Source organism: Silurus meridionalis, chromosome 6 (assembly GCF_014805685.1).
Source record: "Silurus meridionalis isolate SWU-2019-XX chromosome 6, ASM1480568v1, whole genome shotgun sequence".
NCBI lineage: Eukaryota > Metazoa > Chordata > Actinopteri > Siluriformes > Siluridae > Silurus > Silurus meridionalis.
Window position 1 is genome coordinate 27,734,112 of NC_060889.1, and position 17,136 is coordinate 27,751,247.

Consider the following 17,136-nt stretch of genomic DNA (forward strand, 5'->3'; position numbering starts at 1 on the left):
AAAGAGCAGCAAGTACTTTTAGAATAATCTTAATCTTTATTGCCCCACAGGGAATTGTCTCTCCAAATGCAGGGGGTGGATACTCCAACTTTTCAGATTCCAATCAAAGTGGCCTGGACAAGTCACACAAGAGCACTTTCTTTCCTCCATTGTTCAGCAGGTGGGTTTCCTCCCACCATGGCCTTTTGTCAGGGGTCAAGAAGCACATATGTTCAGCTCTGTGCAGACAAAAGGCTTGACGTTTCAATAAAGCCACCTCTCAGACGTCTGCTTCTGCTCTCTGCTGAGTCAATGGTGTTATTATTTACTCTTTATTTACTATATTTAAAAACTCTATTTATTTATTTGTTTGTTTGTATGTTTGTTTAAACTCTTTAAGGTTGTTGCACACTTTAAAACCAGTCTGTAGTGGTTGGTGTATACAAATTCTGGTCCACCCATTCATCCACCCATCCATTCATCCATCCATGCGTCCATGCGTCCATGCATCCATTCTTTTTTCGCCGTTTGCTTATCTCTCAATTGGATAAACAATGTCCCAGCTACAAAATTCTGTTAAAACTTAATTCAATATGATAGATTTGTTTTAGTAATCATAATTGTGACAATAATAATAATAATGATAATTATGATGTTTATAGACTAAATGTTGCTTCACATCTTCACTGTTGTAAACTGTTAATTTCTTGCTAAATTGGGACTTTCAGGTGCTCCTCTATCAGCTTTCACATTTCTCAGGAACTTCTTACACTGCATATGTTTGCTAGGTCGGGATAGGTGTGTGTGTCTGTATGTGTGCGTCTGTACTTGTGGTGTGTTTAGTCTGAGACTGCTTAGCTGTGCCCATCTAAGATCCTATCTCATCTCCTGTAAGAGAAAAACCTAACCACGATCCTTTACTGTGACCTTTAAAGGCTTCTTACCATGCTCCGTCCTGAAGGCTCCGAACATGGGCATGGTGGGAGATGGCGTCTGGGCAAAGTGCGTGAACTCTGTCATGCTCTTCACTGTGGAGACAAAAGGGATGGAGAGATTGTGTTTTATATTTACGCTCTTATGCTTATTCTTATTATTTACACAACTGAGCAGCTATGGGGCCTTGCTTAGGGGCCCTGATGTGGCAGCTTGGTGTGGCTGGGATTTGAAATTATGACCTTAAGATCCAAAGTTCAATGCCTCAACCACTAAGCTACCACCTCCCATTTCAACTTTCTTGTGAAAAGTGATAAACTTGTGGTTGGGGGACATGTTGGAGCGAGTGTGTTGACTTTGCTGAACTGTCTCATGAATCATGGTTTGGGAATCTCAGACAGACGTGATTGTGTTCTGAACGCTGCACTGCTGCTTTAGCTATTACTATTTCCAACTAGTGATGACCTGAATGCATTCTTTAGCGATGTAGCGAGTCGTGTGTTGCTCCTCCTTTAAAAATATACTACGAGGTGGTACCAAAAGGTTTGGAGACTAAACAGGTGACAAAATAATTTAATTCTAAGACCTCTAGTTTTGTGGTACCAGTTTTTTGAAGAACCACCAGGTTCAACCATCATCAATGATCGTCAGTGCGTGTTATGATGATTCTAAGGGTTGGTATTTTTACAAACTACCAGTTTTGGAGATGAGAAGACCCTTAAGGTTCCTCTAGAAATGTTACAACACACACTGTATCTTATTCTGTCTAGTGCTGAAATTCATTTCTGGGTTCGAAGCCAAAAAGCTCCAGTCTATTTCCAAACACAGGGGTGAACACACATGTATCTTTATGAGTCCTGGGGCACGTACAAGATGAGTGTTTGAAATGTGTGAACAATCTGGAAGGCATCCTGGTTACGGTGATTTGTTGTGCTTGCGTAACGGCAGCATACCATAACACTTGATTACAGTTTAGAACAACGTTCCTGCGGTAACCACGCCAACTGCAAGCTGATTGACAGCCGGTCACAAGGGGTGTGAGGCGTCTTGTACGAATGTCTTTTACGAGTGTTTCTGAAGGTGTGTGGGTGTAAATGTGTTAGTGTCTTACCATAAGGTGTGGGTGGTGTGATGGGAAAGGCTGGTGTTGAAGGAACCGTGTCACTTCCTGTCTCCAGTCCAGTGCTTAGACCTCGATACTCCAGAGAGTCTGCACGGTACAATGGAGCTCGCTGAAACACAAAAACGTTGCACCAGGTTTTTTACCAGGAGTACGCAAAATTTGGCCCATGTGAACATTGGTACCATCAGTACTACTGATACCATTCATATACAGTTATGAAATATGGTGATTGATAGGTAACATGGTCTTTAAACTCAAGGCGAAGGGACTGTAACTATAATGAAATAATGACACCAGTTATAGCACAGTGATTACTTACGTGTAATGAATTATACACCCAAATGGATTGAAATTAAATGTGTGTAAATGTTGGGATGGGGATTTCTTACTATTGCTATTCTTTCCTTGCTTCCCTTTTTCTCTTACTATTCCTTAATTTTTCTTATTCTACCTTCCTTCCCTACTTTCTTTCTTTCTTTTAATATTCTTTCCTTTCTTCCTTCCTTTCCCCTAATATTTTATCCTTCGTTTCTTCCTTCCTTCTCTGTTTTCTTTCTTTCGTTTTATGTACTCTTACTATTCCTTTATTTATTCTTCCTTCCCTCCTTTTACCTCATACTTTTCTTCCTTCCTTCCTTTTCACATCATACTATTCTTCCTTACTTCCTTTTACCTCATACTATTCTTCCTTTCTTCCTTTTCACCTCATACTATTCTTCCTTTCTTCCTTTTCACCTCATACTATTCTTCCTTTCTTTCTTTTACCTCATACTATTCCTCCTTTCTTCCTTTTCACCTAATACTTTTCTTCCTTCCTTCCTTTTCACCTTATATTATTCTTCCTTCCTTCCTTTTACCTGATACTATTCTTTCTTCCTTTTCACCTCATACTATTCTTCCTTCCTTCCTTTAATCTCGTACTATTCTTCCTTTCTTCCTTTTACCTCATACTATTCTTCCTTCCCTCATTTTTACCTCATACTATTCTTCCTTTTCACCTCATACTATTCTTCCTTTCTTAATTTTTACCTCATACTATCCTTCCTTCATAATAATAAATATAATAAACATTTCTACACATAAGTAAGTATAGGCATACTGTATATTGTGTGTGTGTGTGTGTGTGTGTGTGTTACCTGTGGTGGAGCTACAGTGTGTGTATACGTCAGTCTTTCCCCAAACTCCGCCTCCGTTTCCCAGGCCGGCCGCACACACACTGTCGAGTGTTCTGTGACTTCACTGCCCTGACGACTCAGAGCACATAAACCCTCTCCAGGAGATGGGAGCACTGAAGCAACACACACACTCCACATTACTCCTGCACCTCATCATGTGTGTGTGTGTGTGTGTGTGTGTGTGTGTGTGTGTGTGTGTGTGTGTGTAACTTTCTTTTCAATCCTCATCAATAATCCATTATAATTTACCCAGCTGTATAATGTAATGATGTATAAAGAAATATGCAGAAGTTTGTGGACACCTGACCATAAGATTGATATGTACTCCATCAAATGTAAAGCAGATCTTCATGTAACTGGCTTTGTGCACAAAAGCCATGATGGAACAAGTTTGAGTGTCCTGTACAATTGTGTGCAACTTTATGGGAACAGTTTGGAGAAGAACCACATATGGGTGTCCCAATACTTTTGGCTACTGGTTTATTTGTCTATAAAAGCAGTTTTGTTGCTCCATTAAATGTAACTATATTTGGATAAAAGCAAAATGTCGTTCTTCACTTTCTTTCTTTCTTTCTTTCTTTCTTTCTTTCTTTCTTTCTTTCTTTCTTTCTTTCTTTCTTTCTTTCTTTCTCTGAATATGACATTATCAACACAGGATACACCTTATGTTGCCAAAAGTATTGGGACACTTGACTTTTCCACGCATATATGGTTCTTTATTTGGATGCTGTAGCATTCAATTTCCCTTCACTTGAACTAGGAGACCCAAACCTGTTCCACCATGACATCTGTGCTCAAAGAAAGCTCCATGAAGATCTGCATTGCATTAGTTTGAGTGAAAGATCTTTCACTATCAAAGCTCTGATGATGATTTGGAACACTGAATTCAGTAGGTGAATGAATTTTTACTGGAACATCTTCCCCAAAAAGTGGCGGGTATTATAACAGCAAAAAGTCTTACCATCAGGTGTCCACAAACTTTTGCCCCTAATCTGAATGGGGTGTTTGGGATTATTTTTTGCCACAATATTTTTCATACAACTTTAAATAAAGTCAATTAAAAGTGTTTATTATTTTCACAATCATTTTCTTAAGCCCAACCCCAACACTGTAACAATGTGTGCATGAAAGAATACATGCAGGAAGTAGAAGGAAGAAAAGCACATGAAGTTTTAGCATCAACAGAGAAACAAGCAGTCGAGCATCTGAGCTCCAGACGAAAAAAAAACACCTGACATGCAAACAAAAACAAACAAACAAAAAAAAGGGATACTTTTGAGTCAATTGCACAATAAAATAATCTACAGCTTACAGGCCAGAACACAGTGTACATGTGGAGTGTGGGGAAATGTGTGTGTGTGTGTGTGTGTGTGTGTGTGTGTGTGTGTGTGTGTGTGTGTGTGTGTGTGTTTAGCTCAGAGGAGTGTAAAATGGCATTCACCACAGAAGTGTTAATCTTAATTAATTGTTCACAAAGCTACAGAGATGCTCCTGTGTGTGGAATGGGAATGTGTACGAGGAGCGAGTGCAAGAGGGCCACTGTCTCTCTCTCTCTCTCTCTCTCTCTCTCTCTCTCTCTCTCTCTCTCTGTCTATCTCTCTCTAAATGTAAACAAGCCCCTTCTCACACCACGGTGACTATTTCTTTCCTTCTTTCTTTAATGTTTTTTTTTTTTTTTCTTCCTTCCTTCCTTCCTTCCTTCCTTCCTTCCTTCCTTCCTTCCTTCCTTCCTTCTTATATTCTTTTTACAATCTTTGTTTAATGCTTTTTTATTTTTCCTTCTTAATTTCCTTTCTTAATTCCTTCCTTCCTTTCTTTCTTTAATGCTGTCTTTTCATGTTTTATTCCTGTCTTTATTTAATGCTTTTTAAAACAATTTCTTCCTTCTTTCCTTTCTTCCCTCCTTCCTTTACTACTTTCTTCTCCTGAAAAATGAATTTTAATCTGTTTTTTTCATTTAACTTTAACCATTTTTTAACTTTTACTTTTAATTTATTTTAATTTTATTCTAATATCATTTTAATTTAAATCGTATGACGCTGTAAATCTTGAAATTCTTACAGGAGTAATAATAATAATAATACACAATAATATTATATAATAATAATATTGAATGCAGAGCCTCAGGCTACTCCTGTTCCTTTCGCTGGAAATTCCAGTCTCTCTCACAGACGCCTCGCCTCAGATCCAGTCGTTTAGTCTCCGCTTTTCTAAATCCTGCTGGTGAATCATCACTTCCGCATCTAAACGTATAAGTCATAATTAATTTGCCATGGGGACGATCTCCATCTCGTCAGACAGATGGTGAAATGCGTCTGATGTCCTTCCTGGAGTCTAAACCCTGAGCTTATGGTGCCAGATGTGCTTTACTGTTATGTCTGATCTATTAAGTGCATTTTATCTACAAAAGTATTGGGACACAGGATTGTTCCAGACATATCTGGTTCTTCCCCAAATTGTTACTAAGCGGTTATTAGGTGGTTAATAATCAGTTCATACATCAATCGGGCAAGGTTCCTGGCTGCTATCGAAACAGAATTATATATTTACATGCATTAACATGTACAAATAATAGATTTTGTGGCATGTGCCCGTGGCATAAATAAAACACGATATATTGAGGAAATGAACTCATATTACTTGTTAAAATTATACTGTTAGGCATACTGTTTTTTTTACATGTTTTTTTTTTTTAGGTTACAGTATGATCTGAATGCTAGCTCAGAAATTATGGTGAATGCTATCTCAGTGGTCCAGGTGAGCGCTAGTTCAGTGTTCAAGGAGAGCGCTAGCTTAGTGTTTAAGCTGAGCGCTAGCTCTGTGTTCAAAGTGAGCACTATCTCAAGGTCCAGTTGAGCGCTAGTTCAGTGTTCAAGTGTGTGCTTCTTCAGTGTTCAACATGAGCACTAGTTCAGTGGTCGAAGTAAGTGCTAGCTAATTGGTCCAGGTGAGTGCAAGCTCAGTGATAAAGGTGTTGGACCTCTAATCAAAAGGTCACGAGTTTAAACCCCATTAACATTAAGCTGTCATTTGTAATAGTGTCACTCTGTATAAGGTCAAAGTTTCATAATATTGCAGAAACCATAATATTTTATCACCAGAAAGAATATTGACACATATTTTCGTCAAAGTTTTACTATAACAAACAAACAGTGGTTTTAACTTGCTATTTTGGTGTGTTTTTGTCTTTCCCACAAAACCTGAAGCGTATTAAACCTATAATATTTTTGTCTAACTTCATTTTTGTTCTAATGAATTCTAGAAACTGCAACATTGTTTGTTGTACAAATATCTCATTTATGTAACTAAGTTTAGGGTTATATGTCTTGTCCAGCAGTGAGCTACAGATCCACTTCCCATTTACAGAAAAACCTACTTCAAACATTTCAAAAATAAACCTCAAAATAATTTTTGTCATCAAAATAGTTTATGGAATAATTTTCCCTCATGACATTTTCTTGACCTTTGACACCCCAAAACTCAGACCTGTGTAAGGATTTCTGATGCTTAGGTGTGAACAATCTGATAAAGCCTTTTTTACTGTCTCTAATTGTCCATGAACATTTTTCACATTCCAAGGCAAAGTCTTGCTCCCAGTATGTGTGTGTCCGAGTCGACAGGAGACTCCCAGGATGCCTCTGCACCCGAGCAGCTGGATAAACAGGCAGCATTCGAGGCTACCATTTTGTAAACATCCAAGATAATGCGAGCTGATAATCAATCAACTAGCATAGTGTGCTAATACAAAAGTCGTGTTTTGCCTTTGATCAATATCTTAAAAAAGATCTATTCTTAAGATCCCACTATTCTCTTCACTCCTTTTCATCTTGCTTTTCTCTTACGTCTTAATTTTTTTTTTTACTTGTAGACTAGGATTGGCTTTTGACTTCAAAAGAATTCCTACGACAGCTTGTCAGCACTCTTGTCAAATCCCCGCTTTATACCACCAAAACAACGAATGTGACCTGCCACGCTAAATACGGTCGAGCTCCAAAGTTCCTGTATTATGCAAATTTTATTGCCTTTTAAAGGAAACCACCATCATCACTGCTGAAACCCTGCAACCAAACATTTTTTAAAAAGTTTTTAGATCTGTAATAAAAACACTTTAATAAATTATAAAAAATAAAAATAAAAATTATAAGGATTAAGTCCATTTTGTAGCCCATGAGGGCTTGAAGATTGTCCTCAATAGGAACTGATAAGAGCGAACATGCTAAAGATCTCCAAGAAGCAGATACCTGAGTGAAAATAGAGGGGCAAGTCCAAACAGCTACACCTTTCACGTAGCTAAGATTCTGCCAGGAGCTCTGATTTCCTATTTGTGTGAAAACCGCTTGGAATTCCTTTAACCGTGTTGTTTGTCAGGCATAGCACAATGGTGTTAAGCACAGGAAAGGGACAAAATTGACCCTTTGCACATTAATAGATGCCTTGATGCCTTTGTCTTCTGGCTTGATTTTTGGCAAGATGTTGCACTTGATGTTGCAAGATGCAGCAAAACAACCCCAGTTAAATGTGCAATATTTACATGTGTACAATGGACTGGTATCATGTAGCATGTAATGGACCTATCAGGAATTAACCAAAAATTCTCCATTTACATTTTTGATTTATGTTTTAAGAAACAAAACATAAACCAAGATTATTACCATGAGTTTTAATTCCACTCACTGAAAGATCACGAATACTCACTTCTGAACAGTTGCCAGTACATACTTTAGGAAACTATCATGCGGCTATAATATACATCAATCAGGCATAAAATTATGACAAGCTGCCTAATATTTTGTTGGTCCACCTTTTGCTGGCCAAACTTTTCTGACCTGTCGAGCATTAACAGCATTAATATCTTCAACAATCTGTGTATTGATGAGCCTTCGTCCACCCATGACCCTGTCATTCACCACTGTTCCTTTTTGGACCACTTTTGATAGATACTGACCACTGCATACCAGGAACACCCCACAATAGCTGTCGTTTTAGAGATGCTCTGACCCATACTAAAATCCATACACTCGCCCATTTTTCCGGTTTCAGACACATCAACTTTGAGGACAACATTTTTTGTTTACTTGCTGCCTAATAAATTCCTCCCACTAATAGATGCCATGATGAAGAGATAATCAGTTTTATTCACTTTACCGGTCATAATATTATAGTCATGATGTTATGCCTGATCTGTGTAAATGCAGATGTTTTGCTCTTATAAACATATCCTGAGGTCTTTCCTCCAATTATATTGTTGTTACAAAAGGTCCAGAAAAAGCATCATTAAAAAACTTACTTATTGAAAGAGTACAGAAAAGATAACCAGATCATCAAGTATCAGGATTTTCATTTGTAGGCTGTAGCAGTGCCCGCAAACCCACCACCAGAAAGAGTGTAGAAACATTTACCTTTGGATTGTAATTCATAAGGTTTCACACCACCACCAGAAAGAGTGAAAGGATTTGAAACACTTGATTTTGACTCTGTGCAATATCAGGTCTGTTCAACCCAGAAGCCAAAATTTTAAAATCTTACCTGTCTGCTGATTTCTGTTGTTCTCATTGAGTCTGAGCGTCAAGCCCTTGCTGTTACATGTAGTAGCCATAGGCATAGTCCCTCCATTTCTTTTGACCGAATTGGTGCGTGTTGGAATGGGCACAAACGTAGGGTCCAAGTCAAGGATCAACTGGTTAAGCTGGTCAATAGAGTTATCAATGTCCACTGTAAGGGAGTTAAACTCCTCATCATGACTTTTCTCACCCTCCCTACATGGAGATACTGTTGGGTTCGGGGTGGTGTGGTTTTGATCACAACTGATCACTTTGGGTGAACTCTCTTGCTTGTCCCCTTGAAAGTTCTCCTCGACTCCACTTTCCTCAGACAGGTAGAAGTAATGCGGGGCCGTGACCATTTGCTGCTGGCGGACCCAGGTCTGAGTGGAGTAGGTGCCCTGCTGGAATTGCTGCCCCCTGGAAGCTGAATTGCAAGTGGTGGTGGCAGGAACAGAGACAGTTCTCTTGACAAGGCAGTTTCTCCGAGTTTCAGCGTATGCTCGCTCATATTCTTCCATGGCTGCTGGGCCGTGATGTGGGACATCCTCGATCACACCAGGGCTGCAGAAGCCATCAGAGAGCAGAGAGTTTTGGCTGCTTTTGTGGTATGATGATGAAAGAGTCCCCAAACTATCCACACTGCGCAGGTCGTGGCCGGACATCAGGACCTCGTCATCCAGGATGTCAGTTTCTCGCTCTTTCGGCCGGGAATTGCCGTTTATGTGGACCTTCACTGGGTGATGTAGGACTTCCTGAGATGTCAAGGTCAAATCCATTCCATCGTCTGTCCGAGGCTCATCGATCCCAAATCCACTCAGCAAGCGATTCAGGTCTGCCTTCTCCTGCTCACTGGGACCAGAGGACTTGTGTCCACCAGACACAGGGCAACGCTCAGTCCAAAGGGAGGCACTCGAGAGACCGGAGTCACTGCTCGCTGAAAGAGCGTGGTCACTGTGCTCAGGGCTGGAGGTGACAGATGTGGTTCGGTTTGACCTGCCTAGGATGACGGTACTGCCCTGGCTTCGTTTAGGTGAGAATTTGTCCAGGGTTGCAATCGGGGGCTGCAAGGAAGGAGCTGGGGGAGAAAAGAGATGCAGCGCTTCAAGAGGTTAGCTGAGTTAGAGACACTTAGAGGACACAATGCTACGTGACAATCATCCAGACAAGTTGTAGACCACAAATAAATTTCTTTCACCCTGTACATTTACATTTGGCAGACGGCCTTATCCAAAGAGACTTACATTTACTGCATTTTTACAACTGAGCCACTATGGCGTTAAGGGCCTAATTCTGGGGCCCAGGACTGGCAGATTGGTGTGGCTGAAATTTTAATTCACAACCTCCTGATTAGAAGTCCAGCATTTTTATTTTAGGGCTACCATTTTCCATTTATAGTGTAAACACAAATCCATTCCTGTGAAGAATCTGTCTGAATGTATAAAACCCTAAAAAACTTTTGGTTTGGCTGGCATTTGAACTCACAACCTTCATATCCAAAGTCTAATCTGGTTTAACCGCTAAGCCTTAACCACTAAGCTACCACCTCCCCGCTGTATAAGAGCTGACCTACAAGGCATCAACTAAAAATAATACACAATAGTTCCACAAGCCAAATGGGGCAATTCTGAGCCAATTCTGGATCTCTAAACAATGTCCTGAGGGTTTTTCTTCTTCTTTTTTTACATCTTTCAATCACAAACTGAGCTGAAATCAGTTGTCCAGTACTTTGCAATATTCACAAAATTATTGTTGTTTTGCTTTCATTACACATTGCAAACTTCTTTTGATTAAAACTTAACTTCAAACTAATGATATATGACCTGTATCTTGTACCGTCTACAGTGTCCACACACACAGACCTTTAATTTAAGATAGACATAACACATCTAGAGGACTTGTCCAATAGGATTTGCTACGTTAAAACTTCTCGCACTGTCAGACAGGTCTTGGAAATCAGTTTTAAGTAGTTAGTTAATTAGAGACCATGGCAGTCATGTGAGTCCTCTGGCCTTTGGAGTTAAAAAACCCAACCGGAAAACAGCATCAAGGTCAAGACAGCGGTAAGACTTACAAACTCATACGACACTAAACATAGCAACAGAAATCGTGTTATAAAGGAAAAGCAGTGTAGACGTTACAGCTAGACACAAGCACAGATGAGTACCTGTGTGTCAAAAGAAGGTTGTGATGAGCATTGAGTCCAGGTCCAGGTCCAGGTCCAGGTCCAAAATAGTCACAAATGCTCCTTTACTGCTCTCTCAATACTGCAAGACGTCTTCCACTTTCGACTGCTTGCCCCTGTTCTACCTCTTCTCCTCCTCTCTCTCTCTCTCTCTCTCTCTCTCTCTCTCTCTCTCTCTCTCTTTCTCACCTACCTACCTACCCCCTCCCACATTCCTCACTCTCACCATCCCTCTTGGTGGGGGAGGTGGGGGGGTCCCATGACTCTTACCTCCTCCTACATTCAACTCAGTATGAAAGACTGAGAGTCTTTCTTCACAGAGGTAAACAGAATATATAGAGCACACAGTGTGCTGAACTCTGTGTGTGTGTGTGTGTGTGTGTGTGTGTGTGTGTGTGTGTGTGTGTGTGTGTGTGTGTGTGGTTTGGACTCCACACAAGTACATAGGGAACGATGAGGTTCCCGAATAATGAGGAGGAATGTAAACATGGAGCGGAGATTAGGAGAAGGGGGAGGGGACTTGAGAAGATCAAAGAATTAAAGGTGAAAAGGTACAGAGATAGAAAAGATGGAGGGGATGATGTGGAGGCAAGAAGAAAAAGACAAATTAAATTTGAGAGAAATAGTGAATGAATGAATGAATGAATGAATGAATGAATGAATGAATGAACGAATGAATGAATGAATAATCAAATTAGTAAATGAATTGATAGAGGGGTGGATGGCTGAAAAGAGCAAAAGAAATAGTAAACAAATTCAAGAATTAAAGAATGTAAAGTTAGGGCAAAGATGGAAAGTAGGTACATAAGTTGGTAAATAAGTAAGTAAGTAAGTAAGTACGAAAGAAAGAAAGAAAGAAAGAAAGAAAGAAAGAAAGAAAGAAAGAAAGAAAGAAAGAAAGAAAGAAAGAAAATACGAAGGAAGGAAGGAAGGAAGGAAGGAAGGAAGGAAGAAGGAAGGAAGGAAGGAAGGAAGGAAGGAAGGAAGGAAGGAAGGAAGGAAGGAAAAAGTAAAAGGGATGAATTAAAAAAGAGCAAAGGAAAATGTGAACAAATGAAATAATTAAAGTATGTAATATTAAGGCAAAGGATAGATAGATAGATAGATAGATAGATAGATAGATAGATAGATAGATAGATAGATAGATAGATAGATAGATAGATAGATAGATAGAAAGAAAGAAAGAAAGAAAGAAAGAAAGAAAGAAAGAAAGAAAGAAAGAAAGAAAGAAAATAGGAAGAAAGGAAAGAGGGAAAGAAGGAAAAGAAAGGCAGCCAGGTAAAGAGTGCACCGGTCTGTGTATGAAGAAAGACGGACATAGAAAATAGAAGGTGGGCGGATGAGTGCAGTGGAGGGACTGATAGAATCCCTCCATCTGGAAGAGAGAAAAACAAACATTCCTTTGTGCAGTTAAACACCTGACTGGAGCTTTTTAATCAGTGCTGCTGTGCCTTCTACTTCTGCTGCACTTACATGAAATTTGAGCTGCTCTCTGCAGTGTTACCAAATTACACATCTGCTGCTGTCACCACACACACACACTCACACACACACACACACACACACACACACACACACACACACACACACACAGTCACACACAGTTATGAAACCAGATGTGCACCCAGCCAAAATGACAGGCTTTCAGACACTGTTGCAAACAGTAAATACAGACAGCTGAAATGTATGTTTATACTGCATAGTCTGAATGGACTCAAAAAAGCGATAGAATGAGGAAAATAAATATATGGAGAGATGATTGTAAAAAGGGGGTTGCTAACAAAGGCCGAGGCATGATAAACCCCATTGGTCTTAAAAATAATAACAAATGGTAAATGACAGATAAAAATTAAAGGAAGGAATAGAAAGAAAGAAAGAAAGAAAGAAAGAAAGAAAGAAAGAAAGAAAGAAAGAAAGAAAGAAAGAAAGAAAGAAAGAAAGTAAGAAAGGACAAAGAGATCTGTACAAAAGAAATATGGAGAGGGGCATGGCAGTGTATAAGGAGGAGGTGGAGTTATAGAGAAGGATAGTTAGGGGTGTGGCTATGTATCAGGAGGAGGTGGAGTTATAGAGAAGGATGGATAGGGGTGTGGCTATGTATAAGGAGGAGGTGGAGTTATAGAAAAGGCTGGAAAGGGGTGTGGCTGTGTATGAGGAGGAGGCGGAGTTATGGAGAAGAATGTAGAGGGTGTGGCAGTGTATAAGGAGGAGGCGGAGTTATGGAAAAGGATGTAGAGGGGTGTGGCAGTGTATGGGGAGGAGGCGGAGTTATGGAGAAGGATGTAGAGAGGTGGCAGTGTATGAGGAGTAGGAAGAGGCGTTATGGAAAAGGATGTAGAGGGTGTGGCAGTGTATGAGGAGGAGGCGGAGTTATGTAGAAGGATATATAGGGGTGTGGCAGTGTATGAGGAGGAGGCGGAGTTATGGAAAAGGATGTAGAGAGGTGTGTCAGTGTATGAGGAGTAGGAAGAGGCGTTATGGAAAAGGATGTAGAGGGTGTGGCAGTGTATGAGAAGGAGTTATGGAGAAGGATGTAGAGAGGTGTGGCAGTGTATGAGGAGGAGGCGGAGTTATGGAAAAGGATGTAGAGGGTGTGGCAGTGTATGAGGAGGAGGCGGAGTTATGTAGAAGGATATATATAGGGGTGTGGCAGTGTATGAGGAGGAGGCGGAGTTATGGAAAAGGATGTAGAGAGTGTGGCAGTGTATGAGGAGTAGGAAGAGGCGTTATGGAAAAGGATGTAGAGGGTGTGGCAGTGTATGGGGAGGAGGCGGAGTTATGGAGAAGGATGTAGAGAGGTGTGGCAGTGTATGAGGAGTAGGAAGAGGCGTTATGGAAAAGGATGTAGAGGGTGTGGCAGTGTATGAGGAGGAGGCGGAGTTATGTAGAAGGATATATATAGGGGTGTGGCAGTGTATGAGGAGGAGGCGGAGTTATGGAAAAGGATGTAGAGAGGTGTGGCAGTGTATGAGGAGTAGGAAGAGGCGTTATGGAAAAGGATGTAGAGGGGTGTGGCAGTGTATGAGGAGGAGGCGGAGTTATGTAGAAGGATATATATATAGGGGTGTGGCAGTGTATGAGGAGGAGGCGGAGTTATGGAAAAGGATGTAGAGAGGTGTGGCAGTGTATGAGGAGTAGGAAGAGGCGTTATGGAAAAGGATGTAGAGGGTGTGGCAGTGTATGAGGAGGAGTTATGGAGAAGGATGTAGAGAGGTGTGGCAGTGTATGAGGAGGAGGCGGAGTTATGGAAAAGGATGTAGAGGGGTGTGGCAGTGTATGAGGAGGAGGCGGAGTTATAGAAAAGGATGTAGAGAGGTGTGGCAGTGTATGAGGAGGAGGCGGAGTTATGGAAAAGGATGTAGAGGGGTGTGGCAGTGTATGAGGAGGAGGCGGAGTTGTAGAGAAGGAGGATAGTAAAGAGATGTTGAATTTTCCCAGGGCTTTTTCTCAGCGCTGTTTAGATGTGCAGGGAGGTAGGAGTACCTCTTCCTCACATGTGTGTCTTCCTCACACGTGCCTCCTCCTCACACATGCCTGCTATTCACACGTGCCTCTGTCTGCCTTCATTTTTAATTTATTTATTTATTGCTTGCTTTTTTTTGCACACTGTGTTTTATTAAGGGATCCACCCTACTTTACAACTTCCCCTGGATCTCTGTGTCTGTGTGTGTGTGTGTGTGTGTGTGTGTGTGTGTGTGTGTGTGTGTGTGTGTGTCTATTTTCAGCAGTCTGTGAATTCCGAGGCAGGCTGGTGAGGTTCACCATCGTGGCTCGAGCAGGGGAAAGCTCAGGACCGCTGTGGCCAGGAGAGTGTGTTCACTGTGTGTGTTTACTGTGTGTGTGTTTACTGTGTGTGTGTGTGTGTGTGTGTGTGTGTGTGTGTGTGTGTGCGTGTCTGTGTGTCTGTGTGTGTTCACTGTGTGTGTGGTGTGTTCACTGTGTGTGTGTGTGTGTGTGTGTGTGTGTGTGTGCATGTGTGTGCGTGTGTGTGTCTGTGTGTGTTCACTGTGTGGGTGTGTGGGTGTGTTCACTGTGTGTGTGTGTGTGTGTGTGTGTGTGTGTGTGTGTGTGTGTGTGTGTGTGTGTGTTCACCGTGTGTGTGTGTGTGTTCACTGTGTGTGTGTGTGTGTGTTCACTGTGTGTGTGGGTGGGGCATGTCTGGTTAGAGCCTGTGTGTTTAGTGCCATACAAACATGCACTGGCTGAAAGATTGAAAGAGAGAAATTGCTGTGTGTGTGTGTGTGTGTGTGTGTGTGTGTGTGTGTGTGTGTGTGTGTGTTCCTGTGTTTTCCCAAGCCACAACATTCTGCTGTGCTTTATTATTTTTCCAGATCAGGAACACGCTACAGTGAGCTGTACATGCTCTCTATCTCTCCTTCTCTAAATCACTCACTTATAGTGGCAGAAAAAAGGAATATGGGGAAAGGAAAAAAAGAGTAAAAGGACAAGCAGATAAAAAGAAAGAAAAGGAAGAGCAAAAAAGCAAGAAAAGAAGGAAAACAAGGAAAATAGGAAGGAAGAAACTAATTAACAGCAAAAGAAAGAAAGAAAGAAAGAAAGAAAGAAAGAAAGAAAGAAAGAAAGAAAGAAAGAAAGAAAGAAAGAAAGAAAGAAAGAAAGAAAGAAAGAAAGAAAGAAAAATAATAATAATAAAAAAGTGCATCTAATTTCATAATCTGATACTTGGACAGTGGGACGTTAATAAGCATCATTATCACCTTCTTCATCATCATCATCATCATTTCCTCTTCATCATCATCACCTTAACCTTCATTTTCATCATTCCTCCTCCTCATCACTGTAACCTTCATCATCATCATCATCATCATCATCATCATCATCATCATTTCCTCCTCATCATCATTATCACCTTAACCTTTATTTATCATCATTTCCTCCTCCTCCTCCTCATCACTGTAACCTTCATCATCATCATCATCATCATCATCATCATTTACTTCTCCTCCTTCTGCTCCTTCTCCTTCTCTTCATCATCAGCAGCTTCACCACATTCATTATCATTTCCTCCTCCTCCTCATCATCACCTTCACCTTCATCATCATCATAATCATCATTTTCTCCTCATCATCACATTAACCTTCTTTATCATCATTTACTCCTCCTCCTCATCACTGTAACCTTCATCATCATCATCATCATCATCATCATTTACTTCTACCTCCTGCTCCTTCTTCTCCTCCTCATCATCAGCAGCTTCACCACATTCATCATCATTTCCTCCTCCTCATCATCAGCAGCTTCACCACATTCATCATCATTTCCTCCTCCTCATCATCATCATTGCCTTGACCTTCATCTTCATCATCATCATCATCATCATCATCATCATCATCATTTCCTTCTCCTCCTACTCCTCATCATTATCACCTTCTTCATCATCATCATTATTTCCTGCTCATCATCATCATCATCACCTTAACCTTCATTATCGTCATTTCCTCCTCCTCCTCATCAATGTAACCTTCATCATCATCATCATCATTATCATCATTTCCTTCTTCTCCTCCTCTTCCTCCTCCTCATCATCATCACCTTCATCTTCATCATCATCATTTCCTCCTCCTCCTCATCATCATCATCACCTTTATCTTCATCATCATCATCATTTTCTCCTCCTCCTCCCCCTTTCTTATCATCATCAGCTAAACCTCCATTATCGTAATTTCCTTCTCCTCCTCATCAATGTAACCTTCATCATCATCATCATCATCATCATCATCATCATCATCATCACCACCTTTATCATCTTAATCCCCCTCCTCATCATTATTAATTACCAGTCTGCTTATCATCATTTTCACCTTCATCAAATCCATCATCGTCATCATCATCACCACCTTCAACATCTTCATCACCTTCATCATAGTCATCCCCTAATTCATAATTTTCTTCATCATCCATTATAGTTCTAATGCTCCTCGTGTGCTCCTCGTTTTCCAAACAGCATGAAGTAACGTTCATAATGAATTCTCCATCTCACATCCCTGAGAGGCCCTCACACATCATCTCCATCTAACGAGCATTCGGGGAAGTGTCCTCAACAACACTCGCGTTATACAGAGGAGTGAAATGCTTCACAGGGGGAGGGCTGAGTGTGTGTGTGTGTGTGTGTGTGTGTGTGTGTACAAAATGTATGGAGCACATGTTCTTGTAGCTGATGTTCTATCTAGCATTATCTTC

At 40.7% G+C, this 17,136-nt stretch overlaps 1 protein-coding gene across 2 annotated transcripts in view; it reads right to left on the bottom strand.

The window, feature by feature from the left end:
- The window catches only part of LOC124387089 (tensin-3-like), a 67,111-nt gene that overhangs the window by 11,098 nt on the left and 38,877 nt on the right, over window positions 1-17,136 (bottom strand). Inside the window, exons 13-16 of one of the 2 annotated variants that reach the window (XM_046851188.1) lie at window positions 8,737-9,828; window positions 3,172-3,323; window positions 2,024-2,144; window positions 924-1,007 (exon numbers count right to left, since the gene is read on the bottom strand). In XM_046851188.1, coding sequence (XP_046707144.1) covers window positions 924-1,007; window positions 2,024-2,144; window positions 3,172-3,323; window positions 8,737-9,828 — 1,449 coding nt within the window. The remainder of the gene's footprint in view (window positions 1-923; window positions 1,008-2,023; window positions 2,145-3,171; window positions 3,324-8,736; window positions 9,829-17,136) is intronic. The other variant, XM_046851189.1, reaches the window with a different exon arrangement.